Below are 24,620 nucleotides of genomic sequence, written 5' to 3'. Positions count from 1 at the left end.
ACATGCATTTCTGGTCCCGAAACAGGCTTTTCTGGTCCCGAAACAGGCATTTCTGGTCTCGAAACAGGCATTTCTGGTCTCGAAACCAGCATTTCTGGTCCCGAAACCAGCTTTTCTAGTCTCGAAACCAACATTTCGAGGTCATTTCTGGTCCCAAAATCACCATTTTTGGGGTCCAAAATGGTTATTTCGGACCCCAAAATTATTATTTCAGACTCCGAAATGGTTTCTATACGATCCTTTATGGCTATTTTTTTTTAATCCAATAATCTTATTGTAATGTTAATTTGATTTGTAGGTCATGTATGAAAATCCAAATCTTCTTATTGATTAAGTTAATGAAGAAATGAGATTATTTGAGATCTCTCGAAATATATAATAGATTGTATTTTAAATGTCCTATAAAGGACAAATTTTAACTTTTTAATTATGTAAATTTTTAGTATAACAATATTGTTTTCAATTATTTTTGATTTTTTAGTATTTATTATAATGTTTCAGATTAAAAAATATTAAAAAATGTGTTTCTACATAGCATAAATCAAACAAATATACATTTTTTTAAACAATTCTAAATAATTTTACATCAAACAAGTCTTTATAAAAAAATTAATAAGTTTTCAATTAATGTGTATTGAAGCTAAATTAACGTGTTTTTAAGGGAGTACGCGTTGACGGTTTTTCATATCACATTCTTTTTCATAAAGATCATTTTTTTTCTTTATTCTCCATTAATGGACTTCTTATGATCTCTATATCAGCAATGACAATGACATTTTTGTCCATATGATTCATTATTAATTCATTTGTATTAGAGATTTTGTATAAAAAAAAACAATGAATAGATTTACTTAAATTCTTTGAGCAAAAATTATATATATATATATATATATATATATTCTTGTTATTCTTCACTATTTACACCGGAGAAATGACAGTTAACTGTAAAGAAATGAAACAGCCATAAAAGCTCTTATAGAAATCATTTTAGGGACTGAAATCACCCCCACAAAATTTGGGACCATAAATCACCCCGAAATGCTGGTTTCGGTATTAAAAATATTAGTTTCAAGACCATAAATAGTGATTTCGGGACTCTTTTTTACAACCCTAATCCAAATCGATTCAGCAACTAAAATAGAATATTGATATTCAAATCTTTTACAACCCTAATCTAAATCGATTCAGTAGGTAAAACATAAACGTTAAACATAAATATTGATATGACAATCATTTCGAACGGAAAATAAACGAAGGAAAGAAAAAAGACTTACCATTTTGATCGATCGAAAGAGAAGAAGTCGATGAAACGTTTCAGTAAGATCAACAGTGGGTTGGGTTTTGGGAAAATGAAACGAAAGATAAAGAGAGTGATGTCGTGAGGGTTTTGGTTTTGGGGAAAAATAAAACGTTTCATATACGGAAGAAATTTTACCATTTCGATTGATTGGAAAAGAAGTCGATGAAAATGAAAGAAGAGAATCGCCGGTGAGATTAGGAAAATTAAACAAAAGAGAGAGAAAAAATAGGATTTTGGTTTTGGGGAAAATGAAAAGTTTCAATTTATTTTTTTTTACTCTCTCTCATACCCACGTGGCGTCACGTAGGATTCGTGACTTAGCTTTCGTGAGAATTTCGTTATAATGAAATAAGTTAAACTCTTATATAAATCTTGTTCAATATTAAATGTCAAAATTCGATAAAAATATCATGTTCTATTTTATTGCGAAGTTGCATCTTTCACATTTTTATTACCGAAAATATTTGTTCCGCTGTATTAAAAGTTGTAATATTTAAAACTAAATAAATATTTTATTAGACAGTTATAGTGAAATTAAAAAAAATAGAAAAAAAATTAAATAATGTTAACTTGAAATATTAATCGAACATAATAAAATCAAATCAGTTATAGATATAATAAGTTAATCAATACATAAATTAAGAAAATAAATATTATAGAAGAAAATTAGAAAGAAAAAAATGATATTTTATCTTTTTTTGAATTAGAAAAATAAATATAAAATTTTTAAATAAAAATAATTAGATGATAAAAGAATTAATAATATATTAAATTAGTAAAATAAAATTTAAGTCAAAACAAATCTTAAATAAAATGGAAAGAATTAATGATATGAAATTATATATATATATATATATATATATATATATATATATATATATATAATATACCCAAAAAATAATAATTAAGGTGGGCTTAACCCACCTCAGCCCTTGAGTAAATCCGTCCTTGAGAAAATGGATACCAATCTTAAATATTTGGATTCTGCGTTCTGTGGCTGTGTTTGCGGGTGGGTTACGTTGTCCTAGAATTAAATTCAATTTCTTACCCTTTCATTATTATAAAGATGTAAGAGAAAAAATAACGAAAAAAATAAGGGATTAGTAGCGAAAAATGTTTTTCTTAGTTGAGGACTAGTACAATCTTTTCATAGTTTGAATGGTAATGGCCCAGACCTTTTACTAATGGGTGATGTTGTATTTACTTAAGTTGTACCCTCTTTAAATTAGATTTATTTTACATATACCTTGAACATTTTATTTCAAACTATACCATCATTTCAATTATATTTATTTTACATATTGTAAATGTAAAATAAATCTAATTTAAAGGATGTAAAGCTTTAAGATAAAAGGTTTGAAATATTATATCCTCTCAAGTATTAGTACATGATTTTGATGAAATATATTAGAGAATCATTCAATCCCTTCAATATTGAGTGGAATGAAACTCATTTCAATCTCTCTCTTTTATATTCTCTCTATTCCCTTTTCACTATACATCCACTCTTTTCATTATTTTTCTTTTATTGTCTTCTCTATTCTTTTCTTTCTCTATGTTTTTTACTTTCTCCATTATTATTATTTTTATTGTCTTCTCTATGTTTTTTAGACAGGTTTTGCATCTTCTTATATTAAACATGAACTTAATATACGTAACTATATGTAACGTATTTATAAAAAAATAGATATAGTTTTGACTTCATATTTATTGGTTCTAATTATTTTATTTGGCATTATATTTTACAATTTTAGTATTTCTCGTTTAATTAATTTTAGTATAAGATAATAAATTTTTTACGTATTAAAATCAACTACGAAAATATATTAATATAAATTAAAATTTATAATATGAACCAATCAAATTACATCAACCATCATAATAAATAAATAATAAAAATATAATAAAAAAAATAAAAAATTTATTAATATTTTATTTTACTTTTGACTAATTATTTCTTTTTTTATATTTATTTATTTTTACATTATATATATTAGATTAATTAATTTATTTAATTTTTAATTGAATAATAATAGGAGGAGAATAAATAAAATTAATAAATTTATAAGTATATTAATATCTATTATTTATTTAGCATGATATTTTAATAACTATGAAAATTAATTTTATCCAAATAAATACGTTTTTTTAATTAAATTCAAATAAATATGTTAAAATTTATAATATAAAAAAATTAAATATAGATAATAATTTATAAATATATATATAAAGAGAATAAAAAATTAATTATAAAATTTATTAATATTTTTTTATTTTAATTAATTATTTCTCCTTTTTGTTATTTTTATATATATGCATATATATTTTGAATTAATTGATTTATTTATATATTTTTTAAATGAGTAATAATAGGAAAAGAATAAAAAAGATTAATAAAGTTTATAACTATATTAAATTAAAAAGAATATAAAATTAAATATAAAACTTATTAATATTTTTTATTTTTGACTAATTATCTTTTTTTTTTCTTTTATATATATATATATATTGAATTAATTGATTTATTTATATTTTTTAAATGAGTAATAATAGGAAAAGAATAAAAATAATTAACCAAGTTTATAAATATATAAAAATTAAATATAAAATTTATTAAAAACTATAAATAATATTATTAATAGTGATTCCTCCACCAAAATCAAACACCATTAATGATAATGTTAATTATAACATGTTTTAACCAAACACTACATTTTTATTTATCATGCATAATCTCATTCCACAAATCTATGAATCTCAAATAAATATAATTTTTTATTTTTATTAAATTTAAAATAATATATTTTTAAAAAAATTATTTTGTTTTTCTTCTTTAATTAAATTAATATGTATATATAATTAAATTTAAAATAATATATCTAAAAATTATTAATTATTCTTTTTTCAATTAATATATATAATTTAAAATTAATAATTTAATATATTAAAAATTATATAAAAATTTGTTGTTAGTCGAGATTTTTTTTGGTTGCATTTAAACACCTTAAATGGATTTGCTCTAATAATTTATTCAATTTCAAAGTATTGAAAAATTAAACTCAATGCCAAAAAGTATAAAGTCACATGTTAGATCTTCTCCAACCCAACATCAAACAAACTCAAATCATTTTTTCTCCTTTCAACCCAACTATAAACTTAAACTCATTTTAAGTATTTATCAAATTCTATTTTTTTCAATACTCAATTTTGTTTTTATACTATCGTACTCAAAAAAAATATTTAATTATGTAAATCAATCCTTATATTTAAATTAAGTATATTTTATATATTAAATTTATTTATATAATTTATTATTTTAATTAATTTATATAATTTATATATTTTTTTATTTTTATCCTATATTTTATATTAATATTTTTTAATGGTGTGTACAAGTATTTTTTTTATAATATTTATTTTGATGTAATTTTATTTTGTTTTTATAGTGTAGTTTGTGTTTATTTAATAATGTTTGATTTATTTTTTTATGTGTATAAATTATTCATCTATAATTAATATTATCACAAAATTTATAATTTAATGAGAATTTAGAAGTTAATAAGTTATTGTAAAGTTATGGATTTAATTTGTAATGTTAGATAAATATATAGGTATTATTAAAAAATTTAAAAAGTTGGTGTATGTTTCGAACTTATAACTTAACAAAAATAAGTACAACCCTTTAACAAACTAAGCTAATAATACTTTATATTTTAAAATCTACACAAATTTGATGAACGCGCGACATTCATAACAATATGTAGAAATATTGAGATAGAAAGAAAATTAGTATTTAAATTGTGAGATTGAAGTTTACCTAAAAAATTCATATTTAAAAGACATTGAGTGTGATAATAGGTAAGACTGACAACACTCAATATTTTGAGTGTAAACAAAGCAACATGTTACAACAATCCAAGATGAAGAGATAATTTAATACTCCCCCTCAAGTTGGGTAATAAATGTTGAGATTGCCCAACTTGTCACCTAAGAGGAAAAGCCTTGGACAACTTTGAGAGCGGAGCGGAGAGGATGTTACCGAGAGGATGAAATGTTAATGACAACGAGTGACGTTTGAATCGCAGGAGTATTGTTGGATGTTGATGACAGCGAGTGACGTTTGAATCGTCGGAGTGTCGCTGGATGTTGTTGACAACGAGTGACGTTTGAATCGCAGGAGTATTGTTGGATGTTGATGACAACGAGTGACGTTTTAATCTCTAGAGTGTCGCTGGATGTTGATGACAACGAGTGACGTTTTAATCTCCGGAGTATCGCTGGATGTTGATGACAACGAGTGACGTTTTAATCGTCGGAGTGTCGCTGGATGTTGATGACAACGAGTGACGTTTTAATCTCTAGAGTATCGCTGGATGTTGATTACAGCGAGTGACGTTTGAATCGTCGGAGTGTCGTAGGATGTTGATGACAACGAGTGACGTTTGAATCGTCGGAGTGTCACTGGCTTGATTTTTTTGTAGGCAGACTATACCATGTAGCTAAAGGGTGATAATATTTGGACAGATTAAGTTCGGGAAAAATCTATTGAGACACAAAGATGGACAGATCGGTCGAGAAATAAAGTAAATTTTTTGAAATGACAAAACTTTCAAGAAAGAGCAAGAATGTTATGGGATTTATGATAAATGATTTCGGAAAATATTAGGTAATAGAATTATTTGAGTTCTTCTCCAATGGTTATTTACATCATTGGAAGAGGTAGCGAAAAATTGTGAATCGATTTCTTCAAGATGGAAAAACCCGCTCTAATACCATGTAGAAATATTGAGAGAGTGGGAAAATAGTATTTAGAAAGTGAGATTGAAGTTTACATGAGAAATTCATATATTTAAAAAATATTGATTTGATAATAGGTAAGACTGACAGCACTCAACATGTTGAGTGTAAACAAAGCAACATGTTGCACCAATCCAAGATGAAGAGATAATTCAACACAATATAATATAATATATATATATATAATAATGTTTAATTTGAATTTGTCAGTTCGAGAATTAAGGTTAATTTGGATCTATATGTGAAAGTAAATTGATATTTGGGTCGGATCCTGAGTTCACTCGCCCATAAACTTGAAAGGGTTAAAAATAATAATCATATATATATAATAATAATGATTAATTTGAATTTGTCAGGTCGAGAGGTGAGGTTAATTTGGATATACATGCGAGAGTAAATGAATACTTGTATCGGATCGTGACTTCACCCGCCCATAAATTTGAAAACGGTTAAAAATAAAATTTAAAAAATATTGGGAATGTTGGAATGAATATGGAAAACATAAAAAACAAAATAAATTTAACAATAAAAAAATTACAATAATTTTAAAGTAATACTCGATGTGTCTTATACTTAATAATTAATAAAATTTGGTTAAGAAATTTAATTAATTTTATTATATATAATGTTATATATATATATATTATTAACGAAAATATTTTTATTTAATATTAGGATAAGAGATATAATTATTTTTATTATATTTTTTGTATGAGTATGAGAAATCTATATAATATATATAGTTATTCAAGATGTAACTTACAAAATATATATACATATACAAAATTATAAAATTATTTCAACAATCATAAATGGTATATCAGTTAAGGTGTTAACATTTAATACTTAAGAGATGTGTTCGAATCCCTCTAAAAGTAATTATTATATGTGGGTGCGCGAACATTGATAGATGAAACGGAAGCGAGAATGTCGGTTTGAGTAACACAAACATTAATGAGAAAACCTAAGGGTTCCTCCACTGAGGGTGATTTAGAGAATAAGTTCATGCCGAAAAGTGTAATCAAATGTTGAGAATGTCGGCTTGAGTGGTGATGAATGTCGGTTTGAGTAACACAAACATTAATGAGAAAACCTAAGGGTTCCTCCACAGAGGGATATTTAGAGAATAAGTTCATGCCGAAAAGTGTAATCAAATGTTGAGAATGTCGGCTTGAGTGGTGATTTAAGACATAAAATTATGTTGAAAAGTGTAATAGAATGTTTAAGAATGCACCCTTGAAGACTGAATGGTTAAGATTAATAATGTATCATTGAAAGATAATTTCGATGATATGTATGGGTTCAAAATATTTTAATAATTTTGAAAACATATGATCTTAATTATTAATTTTAAAATGTCTTTTTAAAATTTAATATAAATGATTAGTGTTTATAATAAGGTTGATTTCTTATTGTCTAACTTTTTAATTTAATATATTTAACTAATCTTTATAAATTTTAACATATTTAATTAATTCCGTAACACAAGGAATATATGCTAGTTGATAATAGTATTATAACTTATCAGTTTTTCTTGTATGATTAATGGTTTAAAATTAATTTTAAAATGTATGGTCTCATTTAAAATTATATTTAGAGTCCACGGAATATAACTAATTTATACATGCAATTTAAGTTTTTTAAAATTCGACACATATAATCACTTGCTATTCATGTTAGTGAAGGTAAATATCAACATCAATTATCTTTACTAAGTGACATTTAAGAAGATGCGTGGTTTGTGTGAATGACATCCATGGTGGATATTTTAAAAGGAAAATAGTATGAGGTAAGGAGATCTTCATATATATTTGTTCTTATCATGAAGATCATTAATTGCATGTTTAAGATGCTCTTAAAAAATTGATCATACATCCACCATCCATACTATACATACTATAGAGGGAAGAAAATTATTCACTTATGTTTGCAAATGTTCATTCATTCATTTGTAGCATGTTGACGTTGACTCCTTTACTATTATTAAGAATGTATTAACATTTTTTTCTAGTTTTACAAATTTGTTCATCAATGAGGATTTTTTTTTTATTTTTGCATTTTATGGCGGTGCTAAATAGGAGACAAAGCCGGAAATTTTCAACATTTTTGAAATAAATGAGGACACATTATCAGTTTGATATCATAGAATTCCATTAACGTCAAAACAACTCCAAATCTCATAGTGTATACCACTTATTAAGAGGTGAAAAAATCAATCATGGGTTGGGTTACGTGAGATATATTGAGTTGGTTAAAAAAATCCTTATGGGATCATTTGGATTCTGGGCACAATAGTTTATTCTCCAAAAATAAGTGATAAAAAGAGTTTGATCAAAAAATTATGAGAAACTTTATTTAGGGTAGACAAGAAGAGGTGGAAAGAAAGTAAGATGATATGACATGTGTAAACGGAATGAGGCATTGGTATAAAAAATTGTGTGGATGGAATAAGGATTTAATGTATAAGCACGTTTGGGCAGCTGCAAAGAAACAAAACTCGTTGCAGGTGAAATTAGTGCATTCGAGATTAATGAGAATATGGCTCGGTCATTAAAGAAAATTCTAAAACTTGGAAATTGGTGATGGAAGAGAAACCCTATTTTGATATAATTTATGGTTTGAAAATCAGTCAATTGTCCTTAAAAAGAAGTTTGAGCTGACTTAAAACATAAGAGATTGTCACGCGACTACAATACGCGAGATTAGAGACGGGGAATGGAACACCCTTCTAAGGAGAATTCCCATATAAAGATTCTTGGACTTTCAAGAATGAATAATTGATAGTGAAGGCAAGTTTTCGAAACTTGCTTGGGACATTATTCAAACTAGAAGAAAACAATTACGTGGTTTCATCTGGTGTTTCCATAAGGTGATCTCGAGACATCAAGATCGCCACTTTTTTTACTTATTCTAATATGTTTTTATTTGATCACATATTTTAATTATTTAATATTTTTTATCGCAATAAATATAAATTAGTATTATATGTTTGAATTATAGAAATAAGGAGTGAATAATTAGGAGAAGATGTGTTGATCTCAATTTTATATGCTCAACTGTTCTCACCCACAAGAAGGGACAAAATAGTAAAAAAAATGAGTTTTTTTAAGACGATTTTACCCTCCTATGTGGGAGGGAGGGAACGTAGAGAAGATAAAAATTGGGAGCATAGAATCCTTGCTCAAGGATGTGTGTGATGTTAATGATGGCTCAAAATAGCAGGGCAGGGCAGGGCAGGGCAGGGCAGGGTGAAGCTAAGAGAGATAATTGGGTTAATATGGGTAATCATAACAACCCAATATCCGAACTTTATATATCTAACCCAAATTTATATTTTGAATTAGTGCTAGGGTTGAGATTTGGGACAATTCAAATATGATGTTCTATTTATTTAATGTTATTTTAGTTAATATAATATCTTATAAAAAAAATTATTAAATATTTTTGTACAGCATTAGCACATGACTTTTTTTATATGTCATTACGATTTAAAATTAAGTTAAAAGGTCAAAAAAAATTATTAAATAAGTCCAAATAATGTTTAATGAGTAAAAAATATGTTAAAATTGTAAACAAATATTTATCAGACTAAAAACGTGAAAAGAATAAAAAAAATTTGTAAGAAATTGCGTACGGTTCGGCCGATTCAAATAATTTAAGTAGACAATTTTGAATAACTCAGGAATTTGTAATGTCTAATACTGAACCAATTCTCATAACTATAATATTTAAGTTCGATATGAATATGAGTCTGACAAAAATAATTAACAAATTCTTCATTTGTTAAAATAATTAAACTCCATGATATTTTTCAATGTAGCCTCAAAACACATATGTATGACCTGAGATCTGAGCTGAAGTAGATTGAACTCTTGTATTAGTAATGGAATATATATATATATATATATATATTATAATTAATGATGCTTAATTTTTTAAAGTATTTGGATTGTCGAGGTCGAGAGCGGTTGTTAATTTATATATATATGTGAGAGTAAATATATACTTGGGTCGGATTGTGGGTTGACCCGTCCATAAACTTAAAACGGTTAAAAATAAAATTAAAAATGTTATAGGTATGGTTCGAATTTGCAACCTAACAAAAACAAGTACAACTCTTTAACCAACTAGGCAAATAACACTTTATATTTTAAATTCAACATCAAATTTAATGAACGGGGGACATTTTAATAATAAAAGTTCAATTTTTAACTAACTAATCTATATATATATATATAATGATGCTTAATTTTTAAAATGTCCGGGATCAAGAGTTCTGGTTAATTTGGATATATATGTGAGAGTAAATTGATATTTTGATCAGATTGTGAGTTGACCCGCCCATAAACATTTTTACCGTGATATTTTTTTACGATTTTTTATATTATTATTCGTGCAATCGTACAAATGCAATGATATATGCTAGTTTCCATTAAAAATAATTAAATTGCAATTTATATTAAACATTACAAATTTATAATTACACAGTGAGTGACCGACACTTAACGAGAAATGAGGGGGTTAGGATTGTATTAAAGGAGTGATAGAAACAGCATTGTCATGAATGGCTGCTATAATTTATTATATTACTTACATATATGGTAAATAAAGCTCCAAACCCTAATTTTGAAAATGTCCATATATTATATGTTTTCATGCACATCCACTAACATGATTTAGCTGACACAACACATAACATAATATTAATATTATTTAGTTATTTCGTATCCTATGTACAACCACAGCCACATGGTGTAATAAGTATGGAACCAAAATTTGAAATTATTTTTACTTTTTCAGAGGCAGCCAAAGATCTATCTATCTATCCACATTATTTCAACATCACGCAAAAATACATATACATTGCTTTAGAGAGAGTGGACTCTTGGAAAAGTAAGGCCCAATCAATAATATTACGAGATAACCCTAACTAAGCAAGATACAAACGACGACGACATGGAAACTTCCCTGTTCTTTCCTTTCACAACCCCCCATAATATTATGATGTTGATGCCCAATCTAAGTCCTCCCAGAACCTTCTCTTTTGTTTTTATTTTTATTTATTTTTTATTATTAAAAATAATAGATTATTATTCATTATTCAAAATAAAAATAAAAAATAAATAGATAAGGAAAATTGGAAGGAAAATTGGAAGGGAAATAGGGAATAAAAGAGTGAATATCATTTCTCTTAGTTAAGGCTCTTTTTAAAAAATTAAAAAGAGATAGAAAAATTGAATGATGGGTGATGATTTTGAGAAGGTAATGATTATTTTTTTAAAAAAAAAAACTTAAAAGTATTGATATATATATAATTAAATAATAATTTAAATTATAAGGTATTTTAATTAATAAAATAAATGATATAATTAGTTTGAAGTGATTAATTAAAAAATTAATTTGATAAAAATTAAAATAAAAATTATTTAGAAAACAAGCCTAAATTAGTATTTTGGACAATGAATTTATTCAAATATATATATATATATATATATTTTAATTTTAAAATAAATGGCAGAAGAAACTAGAAAGTTGGAATTTGAAAGTTGAAAATGATTCAGACAAGCAATGGGTACATAACCATTAGTTATTTTGGGCACTGTTTGGATAATAATTAATTCAAACGCCTAATTAAAAAAAAAATAAGATCTATGAAGCCCTACCACCACCAACCTTTCAAACGTGTCCATGAATCGTCCACGTCGGATCATTATCGACACCATGGCGGTCCACGTGTTATGTGATGGGACCCTGGATAACGTGCTGTCAGAATCTAGCAGCGCAACGCAGAAGGAAACGGATTATTCCCTCAATATGCGAATAAAATTATTTAATAAATTAATTAAGAATATCCCTATTTTATTTGTGACGAATGAATTTAGAATATTATGCGAATATGCTTTCTTCATAATTTCATACATGGTTTAATTAATTTGGCTGCTGCAACATTTACCCAAATACCCTTATCATATTTACTAATTTCCTCTCCTCTAAATTGACCATGCTACCCCTTATCTGCACAATTATTTTCTTATATTATTATTTTATTATTATTACAAGCACTACATCTATCGGGAAAAAAATAAATAAATTATTCTCTTTCACCTTTTCCAGTATGTACAGAATTCAATCATGCAAGATTATTGAAAAAAAAAATTTCCTTTAAGAATGATTTGATTTTGAAATAAAATTCAAATTTTATTTTAAAACCTAACCATTACATCACCAATTTTATTAATTAAAATACATAAATTATTCTTTATTTAAATATTTTATTTTATATTATTAAAAAATAATTTTAATACATATATATATCTTATATTTATTTTTAAATTATAAAATTTATTTTCATATAAATTAAATTAATAAATTATTTCATTTAAAAAAATTATATTAATTATATTAAATAAAAATAAATTTAAAATATAAATAAAATTATAACAGATTATATTATCTAATATATTATTTAAATTTTAAATAATTTAAATAAATAATTATATTAAAAAATAAAGTTAAATATATTTAAATAAAAAATATTAATTAATTTATAAATATATCACATCTAAATTAAATATTTAAAAAGAAATTTATTCAATTTTTTAATATAAACTAAGTCTAGACAATTGTTATAAATAAATATTCTAATAGACTTGTATTTTTTATTATAATTTTATAAAATTTGTTTCATGTAAAATTTTATATTAATTATATTAAATAAAAATAATATACAATATAAATAAAATTATAATATACTATATTATAGTATATAATATTTAAATTATAATAGTACTGGGTATTCATTTAAATTTGTATTTATGTATTAATAAAAATTAATATTAACATATTTATAATTTTTTTTTTTGAGAAGGAGAGTTATTAATGGTATGAAAAAATGAAAAAAATATTTTTTTTTTTAAATTTTATCAAAAAAATCTAGATAAAACTCAAATAAATTATTCCTCAACCAAATCCTTTAGAGAAAAAAAAAATAATATAATATTTGGAAGGTGAAAATACAATATTTTAAAACAAATTAAAAAATATTTTTTATTTTAATAATCACAATTCAATCTCTATTTAATCAAATTCTAACTCAATTCAATTCAAAATTTAAATTAATATTTGAATGGGAGACTAATTTGTTAAATTTGTAATTTTAATTTTATTTTTTACTTTAATTATTAAAAATAATAATTCATTGAATTCATTAATAGTTATATTATTGTAAAAAAAATAGTAGGGACTTTGGTCAAACGCTTTGTTATAATTAAATGCATATACTAATTTGTAATTCCAAATCTATATAAAGGGTATTTGAGTAAAGACGAAAAATAACAAAGTTCTGAATGAATACGTTATTTCTTATATAAAGAGTCTTTACATATCGATTGCTACATTCTTCCCTTCAAGATCAAACTAGAAACCGAGCGCTCTCAGAAGTTGTGTATATTTTTTTAGACAGAGAAAGAGAAAGACGAGCAAAAGGAACTTCCGCCAGCGCCGTCTACTCATCGGAGCAGCTAAACTGCGGTGGTAAGTAAGTTCTTCACTTCTCTCTTCCATTCATTCATTCATTAGTTCCTCCTCTTTTACCTATTTTCTCGCATTTACGTTTTCATATTCGTTGTTCAGTCTTGACGTTTCGTGTACGATTAGTCTTTGCACTTAATAAGCAAACTCATCATTCAGTTCCTTCATTCTTCAAGCTTTCCGTGATTTTCCATAGCTTGTTGACTTCTTCCTCCGCAGATAGCTAGTTTTCACGGTGATTTCGTTTGCAGATTGTTTTTAAATCAGGAAAACAACAACAACTATATTACTGTTTACTTTCTTTGTATGCCTCCCGATTTTGCTGTTATACGCAGATTTCGTATCATAATCGCTGTTTATTGTGTATAAATTTATTTTCTTTTTTTAGCATTCAATAGAATTAGATCTAGATTTTGTCTGCAGATGGAAGCAGGACGTGATTTCATCTGTTGTGTTTCCTGAAATCACTTCTGCTAACGTTTTATTTCTTTGTCTTGATCTCAGATTACTCCCTCCCTGATTGTGATTCTGATCGAGAAGATTTGAAGACAATTCACAATGCTAGAATCAACAGAGCAGAGAAACAGAAGCAATAAACCATTAGGAATCAAATGTGTGGAGAATATAAAGAAATCCAAGATTTCTTACAAATCCTACCAAGCTAATGTCCTCATAGTAACATTCTTAGCATACGCATGTTACCATGCCACCCGGAAAACCACGAGCATCATCAAAAACGCACTCGACCCTCAATCCTCGTCGGATCTTGGTCTGCTTCACTTCCCATTTCAAAGAGCTAGTTATTTCCAGCAACCCAAGAATAATACAAACTCACTTTCACTTGGAAATGGCTGGTACCCCTTCAACGGTTCTGACGGAACAGCCTTGCTCGGCGAACTTGATGTTGCTTTCCTCTCGGTTTATGCATTCGGAATGTACTTCTCCGGGCATTTAGGTGACCGGTTGAACCTAAGAATTTTCCTGACAATTGGAATGGTCGGAACCGGTGTGTTCACTGTCCTGTTTGGAATTGGGTATTGGGCCAATATCCATTCCTTTTATTATTACTTGATCGTGCAAATGATAACCGGTATGTTTCAGTCGACTGGATGGCCGTCTGTGGTGGCAGTTATCGGAAATTGGTTTGGTAAGAAAAAGAGAGGGCTTATAATGGGTATTTGGAATGCCCATACCTCTGTTGGTAACATTACAGGCTCTTTGGTTGCTTCTGCTTTGTTGAGCTATGGATGGGGCTGGTCGTTGGTTGTCCCTGGTCTTATGATTACTGTCATTGGTGTTGTAGTCTTTCTGTTCTTGCCCGTTAGTCCTGATTCCATTGGAGCTTCAATGGACGACGAGAAGGATGATAATAATAACTTGCCGTCTCCTAGAAAAAGAGGGGAAGAAGAAGATATTGAGGAGCCATTGTTGAGCTCAGAAACAGAAACAGAAGAGGCCAGAGTCGATAGAGCGGTTGGATTCATCGAGGCTTGGAAGATTCCTGGTGTAGCCCCATTCGCGCTGTGTCTTTTTTTCGCGAAATTGGTTGCTTACACATTTCTGTATTGGCTTCCTTTCTACATTAGCCACACAGCGATTGATGGGAAATACTTGTCAAGCGACGCTTCTGGAAATTTATCGACTATATTCGACGTTGGAGGTGTGGTGGGTGGAATCCTAGCCGGCCATATCTCTGACCGGCTGGATGCTAGGGCTATAACTGCGGCTAGCTTCATGTACTGTACGATTCCGGTCCTGTTTTTGTATAGAAGCTACGGAAGTATGTCGTTGGCTATAAACATAGTCCTATTGTTCATCACGGGGGTGTTTGTGAACGGGCCGTATGCGCTGATAACGACGGCTGTATCGGCGGATTTGGGGACACACAGCTCTTTGAAAGGAAATTCTCGGGCTCTTGCAACCGTGACCGCTATTATAGACGGAACGGGCTCGATTGGTGCAGCCATAGGTCCGTTATTGACTGGTTATATTTCGGCTTTGAGTTGGGATGCGGTTTTCAGTATGTTGATGGCTTCGGCTCTTGTTGCTGGTCTTCTTTTAACTAGGCTAGTGATAGCTGAGGTGGGTGCGAAGATTGAGCACTCCAGAGGCCAAGGCCAAGGTCAAGGAGGGATCATACCGATTTCATCATCGACAGTAGATTCAGTTGAATCGTGATTGTCTTTTTTGAAAAGGGTTCTTTCTTGGGTTTATGTGAAGAATGGAAAACCTGGCATTTTTTTAATCCCTGGGTTTATCAAGTCGGGCTATTTTCGAATGACGCGGATCGGGTGGAGATTATTGGTCCGAGTGATCTGGAGCCTGAAAGATAAGAAAAAAATGGGAAAAAAAAAAAGGTCCGTGTAATTGTTTATATATAAGATGTAAAATATATAATAGTGTTATTGTCAAATGGAGGCATAATTAGGGATTTAAAAGTATGTGATCCCAAATAGAGAGCCCTGTTAGATTAACCGGGTTTTCCCTCATGCCTAATTGGATTCTTGAGAATAAAAGAGCTGTTATTCATTATGATTTTTATTTTTAAATGTTTAATATTATACAATTAGAGGTATTCAATTACATTTTCTTTCTTTTTTTTTGTCAAATATTAATTTTTTTTCCTCATATATCAATTGGGCATTAATGCATGCTATTGCCATTAGAGTATTAATTAAGTTTAATTCAATTTTATAATTTAATAATTTAGAATATGTCTCAAAAATTTTGTTGAATTTTAAGACCTTATTCATGGAGGGACCTTTTTTTTTTATTTCAACACAAAAAAGGTTACGTAATGAGATGGTGTTTGTTATGAGCCACTACATTTTTTAATAGTAAAGCTTTGTTTAATATTTTGAGACTTAACTAGTGCAGGTTAATTAGGTAAAGATTCTATGATGATGTAATAAGACTGCATATAATTTAGTCCTTATTAGCACCAAACACATTCCATTTCTTTATTCAAAAAAGTACTTATTCGGTTTAATATTTTTCTTATAAAATAAAACTCATTTTCGTTCAATTATAATAATCAAATAGAAAATCCATTAAAATAATTTAATATGATATAATATAATAAATCATAAATTTCTTAAATACAAATAAAAATTAATAAAGAGAAAGTCACAACAAAATCAATCTTCACCTTAGTGAGAGAATAAGTGCTCTTTATGCTCAATTTTTTCACCATATACTAATTTAGAGTAATTTGATTTATCCAATTAAAATAGTAATAATGATTAAAATAAAATATATGTCAATGACATAACAACATATATAAAAGTCTGGCAGTAACTCACTAATACCCAATGAAATAAGAGAATTTTTTTTTTGCTTAAATAATAAGACATTATTAATAAAGTTTACTTTATATTTATAAACCTCAATCTTCCAGCAATGTTTGTGTGTCTTCGTCAGCACCACCAACTTAGTGGGTTGTTTATTTATTTATTTTAGAAAGTGGGTTGATTTCATGCTAGACATGACTTTCCCTGTCATATTGTCTTTTTATTATTCAAAATCAAAATTGTCCACAATAATAAACTTATTAGCTCGATTCATTTTTCTAGTCTAATTTGTCTTTATTAAAATCGATCGTACAGTCTAAATGGAATGGTTTAAAATGAAAACTTGACTAGTAATTTATGAAAATCTTAAATCAAAATTAATAGTTTGATTTATTTAGTCGATTGTCATTTAAAACCATAATTTTGAAACCCATCAACTCGGTGAATGGACTGAGTTACTCTGTTACTGATTCAACCATTGAGTTTTATATAATAATAGAAAATTAATTTTATTTTTATAAAATTGTTTATACAATAATAATTAAAGTAGAGATCAAAATTCAAAATATTATTTTGTAATTACAATATGTTCATGACCTCCGTTAGGAACAACACGATTAAAATAAATAAAAACTTTTAAGTCATAGATTAATACAATTAAAATAAATATTAACTAATAATTATTCGCTAAACACTCACACCAAATTTTGACAAAAAAATGATCACATTAACTTAAAAAAGTTGAAATAAAAGAAACTTGAATTATGCGAGGGACAAATATTCAAATCAAACTACAATCTTCGTTTTTTGGATAACTATGATTTTATCTAAAGAAAAATTAAGTTTAAGTTATGACTTACAATGACATCTTAAATCGTTTCTTTAGTCTGGTGAAAACAGAATCAACTGGTTTGGGTAAGAGATGAAATTTGAGATAAATGAAAGAATCTGTCATCCTCATTGTTTAGAATTAAAAATCAGTAATTTACCCACATGAAACCAAAAATAGATATACCCAATGAAAATTAAAAAAAATGGGGAGATGAGAACGGATAGAGTGTTAAGTGAGAAAGAAAATAAGCGATTTTTTTTTTAAAAAATAGGATAAATCTTTTGAGTTAACCTGGGTTGTCGAATTTCCGGTTCAACCGATGAGTTAGTCGAATTTAACTAGGTTGATTACATTTCCGATTTTATATTAACCCAGCACAGTTTGACAATCGGTTCACCGAATTTGTCACTCTAGAGGTCAGGTGTCAAACTATGATCAAAACTCATTACATAATAATTATAACTTATAATTAATATATAAATATTTGTCTTAATATTGAAATTTGGTATTATTTTGTGAAGAATACAATAATGGATTGGATTTTAAATATAATAGAAAAGATAAAATTTATTTTGTAAGTTCACTCAAATGTTACTTATCATTTTCAAAATCATTAATGACGCTAAATTATTACCTTTATTGTTACTCTTTTTATAATAGTTGTATAATTAAATTATTTAAAAAATATTTTTACAAAGAAATAAAATCTATGAAATGAACAACTAATAAATCATAATTTTAAGATTTGACTAGTTTATAAATAATCAACGAAATTTTGTTCTTTATTGTTCTTTTATAACTAAAAAAAATAAATAATATATTAAATTTATTATACTAATTAATAATCTTTGAAATTTATAATCCGTCGATATTAACTCATAAATTAATATAAAATTATAAATAACAAATTAATAATACTTATCTCGATAAGTTTATTAGAATTACTTAATAAATTCCCGATCTAATTATTATGTTGTCTTTCATGGCTATACATTTGTTTAGTTCTTTTACAAATAAATATATTTTTGGGCTTAGGCCTATATCAGGTGATTCATGTTTCAAACTTCAAGGCAAGTAGGATCAAGTATCAACACAGACTTTGGGTTTAAAAGAGTTTGTTATTGTGGACTTTAGAGTATTGCACATTACAATTACTTTGGTATTTGAGGACATTAAAATTAATACATTGATCTATTAACACTTGACCATAAATATTTGACTTTTTTTTTAAACTAATAATATTTTTTAAGCTACTTATATTTTTTTAATTAAAAAACAAACAAACATTTACATCAACAAATATATAATTAAATAAACAAAATTAAAATGAAAATAATTAACACTTAATAATTAACATTTTATAATCTCTTGCTTTACTTTTGTCAGCATCTGTACCTCCTAGTTGGTTCAATATCTCACCAGATATTTGGTTTGAATTACAATATAAATATATTATAAATATAAAAATGATATAATATATTATTCTTATTTAAATTAATTATTATATTGAATAATTAATGAGATTTTAATTAATATATTTATGTAAATTATATTTTATTTAGTTTAAATATTATTAATATATATATAAATAAATAAGTAATAGACTAGAAAATAAAATATTTTAAGACCATTATCATATTTTAGAAACAAAAAAAATTTTTTTTAAGAAAAGAGTGTCCACGTCATCATATATATTAACAGGAGGATAAATTAATTTGATCAAGGAGCTAGGGTTAGCAAAGTCTCTCTCTCTACATCCGCCGGCCGCCGCTGTCACCTTCTCCACCGCCAGCATGGGTCGTATGCATAGTGGAGGGTTCTCTATCTTTCCCTTCTACACTACACATACATTATAATTTATATGAGCTTCTTCTTCTTCTTCTTCTTCCTAATGCTAACTTCTTCTGTTCAGGAAGGGTATCTCCGCATCTGCACTGCCATACAAGAGAACTCCTCCCAGTTGGCTCAAGATCTCATCTCAAGATGTTTGTGAAATCCATTCATCTTTCCCTTCATCTTTGTGGGTCGTGGATGATTAGTTAGAGGACTATTATTTGATGATTTATGATCTAATTTCTTTCAGGTCGATGACAACATCTTCAAGCTCGCCAAGAAAGGCATGACTCCTTCTCAGATCGGTGTCATTCTTCGTGATTCTCACGGAATTGCCCAGGTCAAGAGCGTTACAGGAAACAAGATCTTGCGTATCCTCAAGGCTCACGGTACGAAAATCTATTTCTTTTCCCCCTCACAAATGCTCAAAATTTTATTTTTTTTATTTACTTTCCCTCTCAAATTGATTGATATACTTTCTTCTTGTAGGACTTGCACCTGAGATTCCCGAGGATCTTTACCATCTGATTAAGAAGGCCGTTGCCATTAGGAAGCATCTTGAGAGGAACAGGAAGGACAAGGACTCCAAGTTCAGGCTCATTCTAGTTGAGAGCAGGATTCATCGTCTTGCCCGTTACTACAAGAAGACTAAGAAGCTTCCTCCAGTCTGGAAATAGTAAGCCACTTGCTCAATTATAACTTTCTATGCATTTTGTGATCACATTATTAGTACCCTCTATTGTTTAAATGGGCCAAAAAAACATAGCTTTAGTGTATGATAACTTTATAGGGTTAATGTGAAGTAGATCTTAGTACTGTAGTGAATCAACCATTGTATATACTTTGATTCCCTATTTGGTAGTGTTATCTTGAAAATTCGATTGAAGATTTTGAGTGCTATTTATGAGTTCTGACACGGGCTTGTTCTAATGCAGTGAATCTACTACTGCCAGTACTCTTGTTGCTTAGAAGGAGGTGAGTGATGATCATCCAGCTCTTCTGCTGATACTCTTAGGCTGCCTGTTTTGCTCCATTCTAGTTTTACTTTAGTGTTGAAATGACTTAAACCAAGTTTGACTTAAATTATTGATAGTGGAATCCTTTGGATATGTTAGACAGTTTTGAATGTTATCACTTGTGCACGCCTCTACTTCTGCTAGTTGATTTGTGTTTGTCAACTCTTATAATTGCCATTACTTCCAAACATACAAATTGCTCTAATTGAATCATCTGGTAATGATGTGCTTTTGGGATAAGTTGTTTTTATTTTTCTTGGGTTTTCTTATTTGCTTCAATAGATGATAGTTATTGAACAAAGATTATCTAAATATAATGCATAGTGAATCCCAAAGTTTTGATTTGATAAAGAGGGCTTCATGAAAGGTTTGAGTCTAAACCTGTGCAATAAATCAATTACTGATAGTGTCTTTTGCTCCCTTTAAGTCTATATGGAATCAGTTTCTTGGTTTTGATTAGAAAATCTGAATGCATCTTTAATTTACATCTTATGTTTTAAAATGTTGTGTATCACGATGACATGAGGATTTCCTTGATTCAGAGACAGTGGTAAGGTCTTTTGACAAGCTTTACAAATGAAACTTTTGAAATATGGGATACCTGTATTTAGATCAATCATATATTACAAGGAAATTTAAAACTGTAACAAATAACCCTACAACTCAATGCACATGTCATTCTATTGAGAGTCCAATTCCAATAATATTTCCAGTTTGAACAGTCAGCTAATTAGTTGTTTTGGTAAGTCTAAGCTTGTATAATAATATATAGAAGTACTTTTTGATCATTTCAAAATAGATAGAAAATTTTCATTAAACAATCAGTCATATTCTGAATTTTTAAATACCATACTAAAATGCTTTAAATTAAACAAATATGTATGTTTTTATTCTCCACAATTTGTTTTCATTTTGTATTGCCATGTAAATGTATATTTTGTCTTTTCAATATATTTATGTTCCTAGAGTTATATAGAATTTAAATATAATAAATAAGTTGGAGTTATAAATTTTAATCATGATTTATAGGGTTTTGAAACCGGACAAAAAAAATTAAATTAAAAAAATTAGAACTACAGTATCATATGATTTATAGTGAGATAAAAGAAAGTATGGACAAAAAGAAAGGGTCCGTGTATGATGCAAGTTGAGGGCAGTCGATGTCATTTTGCATTTTATTTTGATATATAAATTCCTTGCTAGTTAGACGGATTGTCCTTATTCATATAATATTTATCAAATAAGAGACAGAAATATCCTCAACCTTTTTTTTCTTTTTTCTTTTTTTTTTCAATTACTCGCATGTCTTCTTGTATATCGAATCTTATTAGTTACGAAACGTCACTTGCGTGTTCAAATTTGATTCAACTTTGAAGGTTTTTTTTTTGTTGACGATGACCTAAATCACTTTTAGAAAATAAATGGTTAAAAAAATATTTTTCTCAAATTAGTGTATATTTTTTTATTATGCACACAAATAAATAGAATAATAAAATAATATTAGAAGAAAAGTACTGAGGATATTTGACAACAAAATAAGATAAAAAAAATATCATATCATTCACAACAATTTTTTCATTAAATTTCAACAAATGTTTTTTTTCCTCGAATTACAATTATATAATTAGCTGGGTTTGTAATTTTTATTTTTTAAATAATTTGATAGAAATACTCATGAATTTTTTTTTATAGTAAAAAGACTTAAGTGTATCTATATATAATAATAATTTAAAATATAGTGTTTTGATTAATATTATAGTTAATTAATTAAAAGATATTTAAATAACCTAAACAAAAATAGCCAAAAAAAAATATATTTTTTTAATATTAAATGACAACCAACCAGTGAGCTGAATCTCATGTTTGTTGGGTTCAAGCAGAGTTAATATCTTAATTGTTAAATTTAGCCAACAAAAATCTCATATTCCATTTTTAAAAGCATCTTAAATTGAAGTGTGAAATTTTATTATTATGCTAACTTGGTACAATTTAAAAATAAAAATAAAAATTAGCTATTAACTAGCAAATGGATAAAACATATTTATGTATTTGTTCAATTTCTAAGTTTGAATATTTTGTTATAGTTTCTTGAAAATTTTAATTTCTGTAAATAGTACTTGTGTGTTTTCTTTCTTAATATGAAAATTCAATCGACCCTACAAAGAAGACTGGTCTAAGTCTCCAACCAAAACTATAACTTTTTCTACTTATAAAAATGGGTTAGAAAGAAAAACTTTCGTCCCCCTTTCAGTTTTCTTCTCTCTATCAACTCTCCGGCGTCCCTCTTTCATTTTCCGGCCATGCTGAACTTTTTGCCGTTGATGGGTTCCCAACAAGGAGCAAATAACTTAGGCATGGCCATGGCCATCGCCGTCTTCATGGTGATTCTCACAACGTTCCAGCAATTCCTCTCCAGCCGTTTCCGCCCTTACGCAGAAGGATTCATTCGCAGATTCATCTCCTCAGTAGACCCTTACGTGCAAATCAAATTCCACGAAGATAGCAGCGACGGAAGCTTAAAAAACTCCGAGGCATTTAACGCAATCGAGACATACCTCAGTTGTTGCTGCCTCTCCACATCTTCCTCCTCTAGATTCAAGGCTAAATCTGTCAGAGACATCAGAGAACCCATCCTCTGTCCAGACGAAGGCGAACGCGTCACCGATTATTACCAAGGAATCGAACTCTGGTGGGAATTTAAAGAGAGGACTGAAGATTACGACCGATTTCGTGGCAGTGGGAGGAAGATCAAGTGTTATACTCTCACATTCAGGAAAACATGGAGGGAAAAAGTGGTCAATGAATACGTTAAGCATGTGATGGAGGAGGGGACGGCGGCGGCTGCTAACCAGCGACAATTGAAGCTGTATACCAATAGCGGACATGATCATGGGGAATTCGGAAAGTGGAAGTGTATGAAGAACTTCGATCATCCTGCAACTTTTGCTACTCTGGGGATGGAGGAATCGAAGAAACAGGACATCATCGACGACTTGAAGTGGTTTTCTAATGGAAGAGATTATTTTAGGAGTATAGGGAAGCCATGGAAGAGAGGTTATCTTTTGTATGGACCGCCTGGGACTGGGAAATCGACGATGATAGCGGCTATGGCGAATTTGTTGGGTTACAATGTTTACGATCTCGAACTGACGACTATAAGGAACAATGCATCGTTTAAGGGTCTGTTGAATCGGGTTCCTTCTAACTCAATTATTGTGATAGAGGATATTGATCGTTCGTCGACGGACGTAGTTTCTCAATCGGAAGACGTGAAGAAGAGGAATTTAGAGACGGCGGCGGTGGAGGGGCCAAAGATGGAGAAAGTGACGTTGTCTGGTCTTCTGAATTGTCTGGACGGATTGGTGTCGGCAAATGATGGAGGGATATTGATGGTAATGACGACGAATCATGTGGGGATGCTGGACCCAGCTTTGATTAGAAAAGGTAGAATGGATGTTCATATTGAGATGTCTTATTGTGGGTACGAAGCTTTTAGGGTTCTAGCAAGGAACTACCTGGGAATCAAAGAGGAGGAAGAACACGAGCTGTTTCCGAAAATTAAGGAATTGTTGAATGTGGCCAAGATTATTCCGGGTGATGTAGCAGAGAGCTTGATGATTAAGAAATTCAAAGGGGCTGGAGCTGTTAGCGAGACGCTGCAACGGCTGATTCTTACTCTGGAGGAGAAAATTGAGGTGGAAAAACAGACAGAGAATAGGAAAAGCTTGGAATTGAAGATGGAGGAAACAGAGAAGTGAAAAACAGAAGATTGGCATCAGGGTTTAAATTAAATTGTAATGAAGTTCGCTTAATGAATAAAATGTTAACAAACCATTAGAACCTTAAAAATCATTCATCTATTCATATTTCATATATTCATGTCATCTAATAAACATGTTCTTCATTATGTATGACAAGGGGTTTGGGGTCTTCAAATCTGATAGCATCAAACATTGTTAAAAACATGGTTCAACTTTGGCATGTTAACTAACTTGTTGTGAATGTAAGAGCAAAAGGGAACA

The 24,620-nt window shown here is 28.4% G+C and overlaps 3 protein-coding genes across 4 annotated transcripts; all 3 read left to right on the top strand.

The window, feature by feature from the left end:
- The first annotated feature begins 13,494 nt into the window (after positions 1 to 13,494).
- On the top strand, positions 13,495 to 16,172 carry LOC124929373 (putative glycerol-3-phosphate transporter 1). 2 transcript variants are annotated; one of them, XM_047469719.1, is made up of 2 exons: positions 13,495 to 13,630; positions 14,132 to 16,172. In XM_047469719.1, exon 2 carries the CDS (start codon positions 14,186 to 14,188, stop codon positions 15,803 to 15,805), a length of 1,620 nt encoding a protein of 539 aa, XP_047325675.1. In that variant the 5' UTR covers positions 13,495 to 13,630; positions 14,132 to 14,185; the 3' UTR covers positions 15,806 to 16,172. The 2 variants fall into 2 exon arrangements, with proteins under 2 accessions (XP_047325675.1, XP_047325673.1); XM_047469717.1 differs by having other exon boundaries at positions 13,508 to 13,634.
- A 3,290-nt stretch (positions 16,173 to 19,462) lies between these two features.
- Positions 19,463 to 20,718, top strand: LOC124931497 (40S ribosomal protein S13-like). Its single transcript, XM_047471976.1, has 5 exons — positions 19,463 to 19,565; positions 19,662 to 19,734; positions 19,833 to 19,971; positions 20,072 to 20,258; positions 20,518 to 20,718. The coding sequence occupies exons 1-5, from the start codon at positions 19,543 to 19,545 to the stop codon at positions 20,549 to 20,551; spliced, it is 456 nt and encodes a 151-aa protein (XP_047327932.1). The 5' UTR covers positions 19,463 to 19,542; the 3' UTR covers positions 20,552 to 20,718.
- Positions 20,719 to 22,919: 2,201 nt separating this feature from the next.
- On the top strand, positions 22,920 to 23,830 carry LOC124929602 (AAA-ATPase At3g28580-like). Its single transcript, XM_047470006.1, has 2 exons — positions 22,920 to 23,778; positions 23,823 to 23,830. Exons 1-2 carry the CDS (start codon positions 22,920 to 22,922, stop codon positions 23,828 to 23,830), a joined length of 867 nt encoding a protein of 288 aa, XP_047325962.1.
- The last annotated feature ends 790 nt before the right edge of the window (positions 23,831 to 24,620 follow it).

This window comes from Impatiens glandulifera, chromosome 3 (genome assembly GCF_907164915.1).
Source record: "Impatiens glandulifera chromosome 3, dImpGla2.1, whole genome shotgun sequence".
In the NCBI taxonomy this organism is placed as follows: domain Eukaryota; kingdom Viridiplantae; phylum Streptophyta; class Magnoliopsida; order Ericales; family Balsaminaceae; genus Impatiens; species Impatiens glandulifera.
Note: the sequence above shows the minus strand (reverse complement) of the source record. Positions and strands in the feature narration are given on the sequence as shown.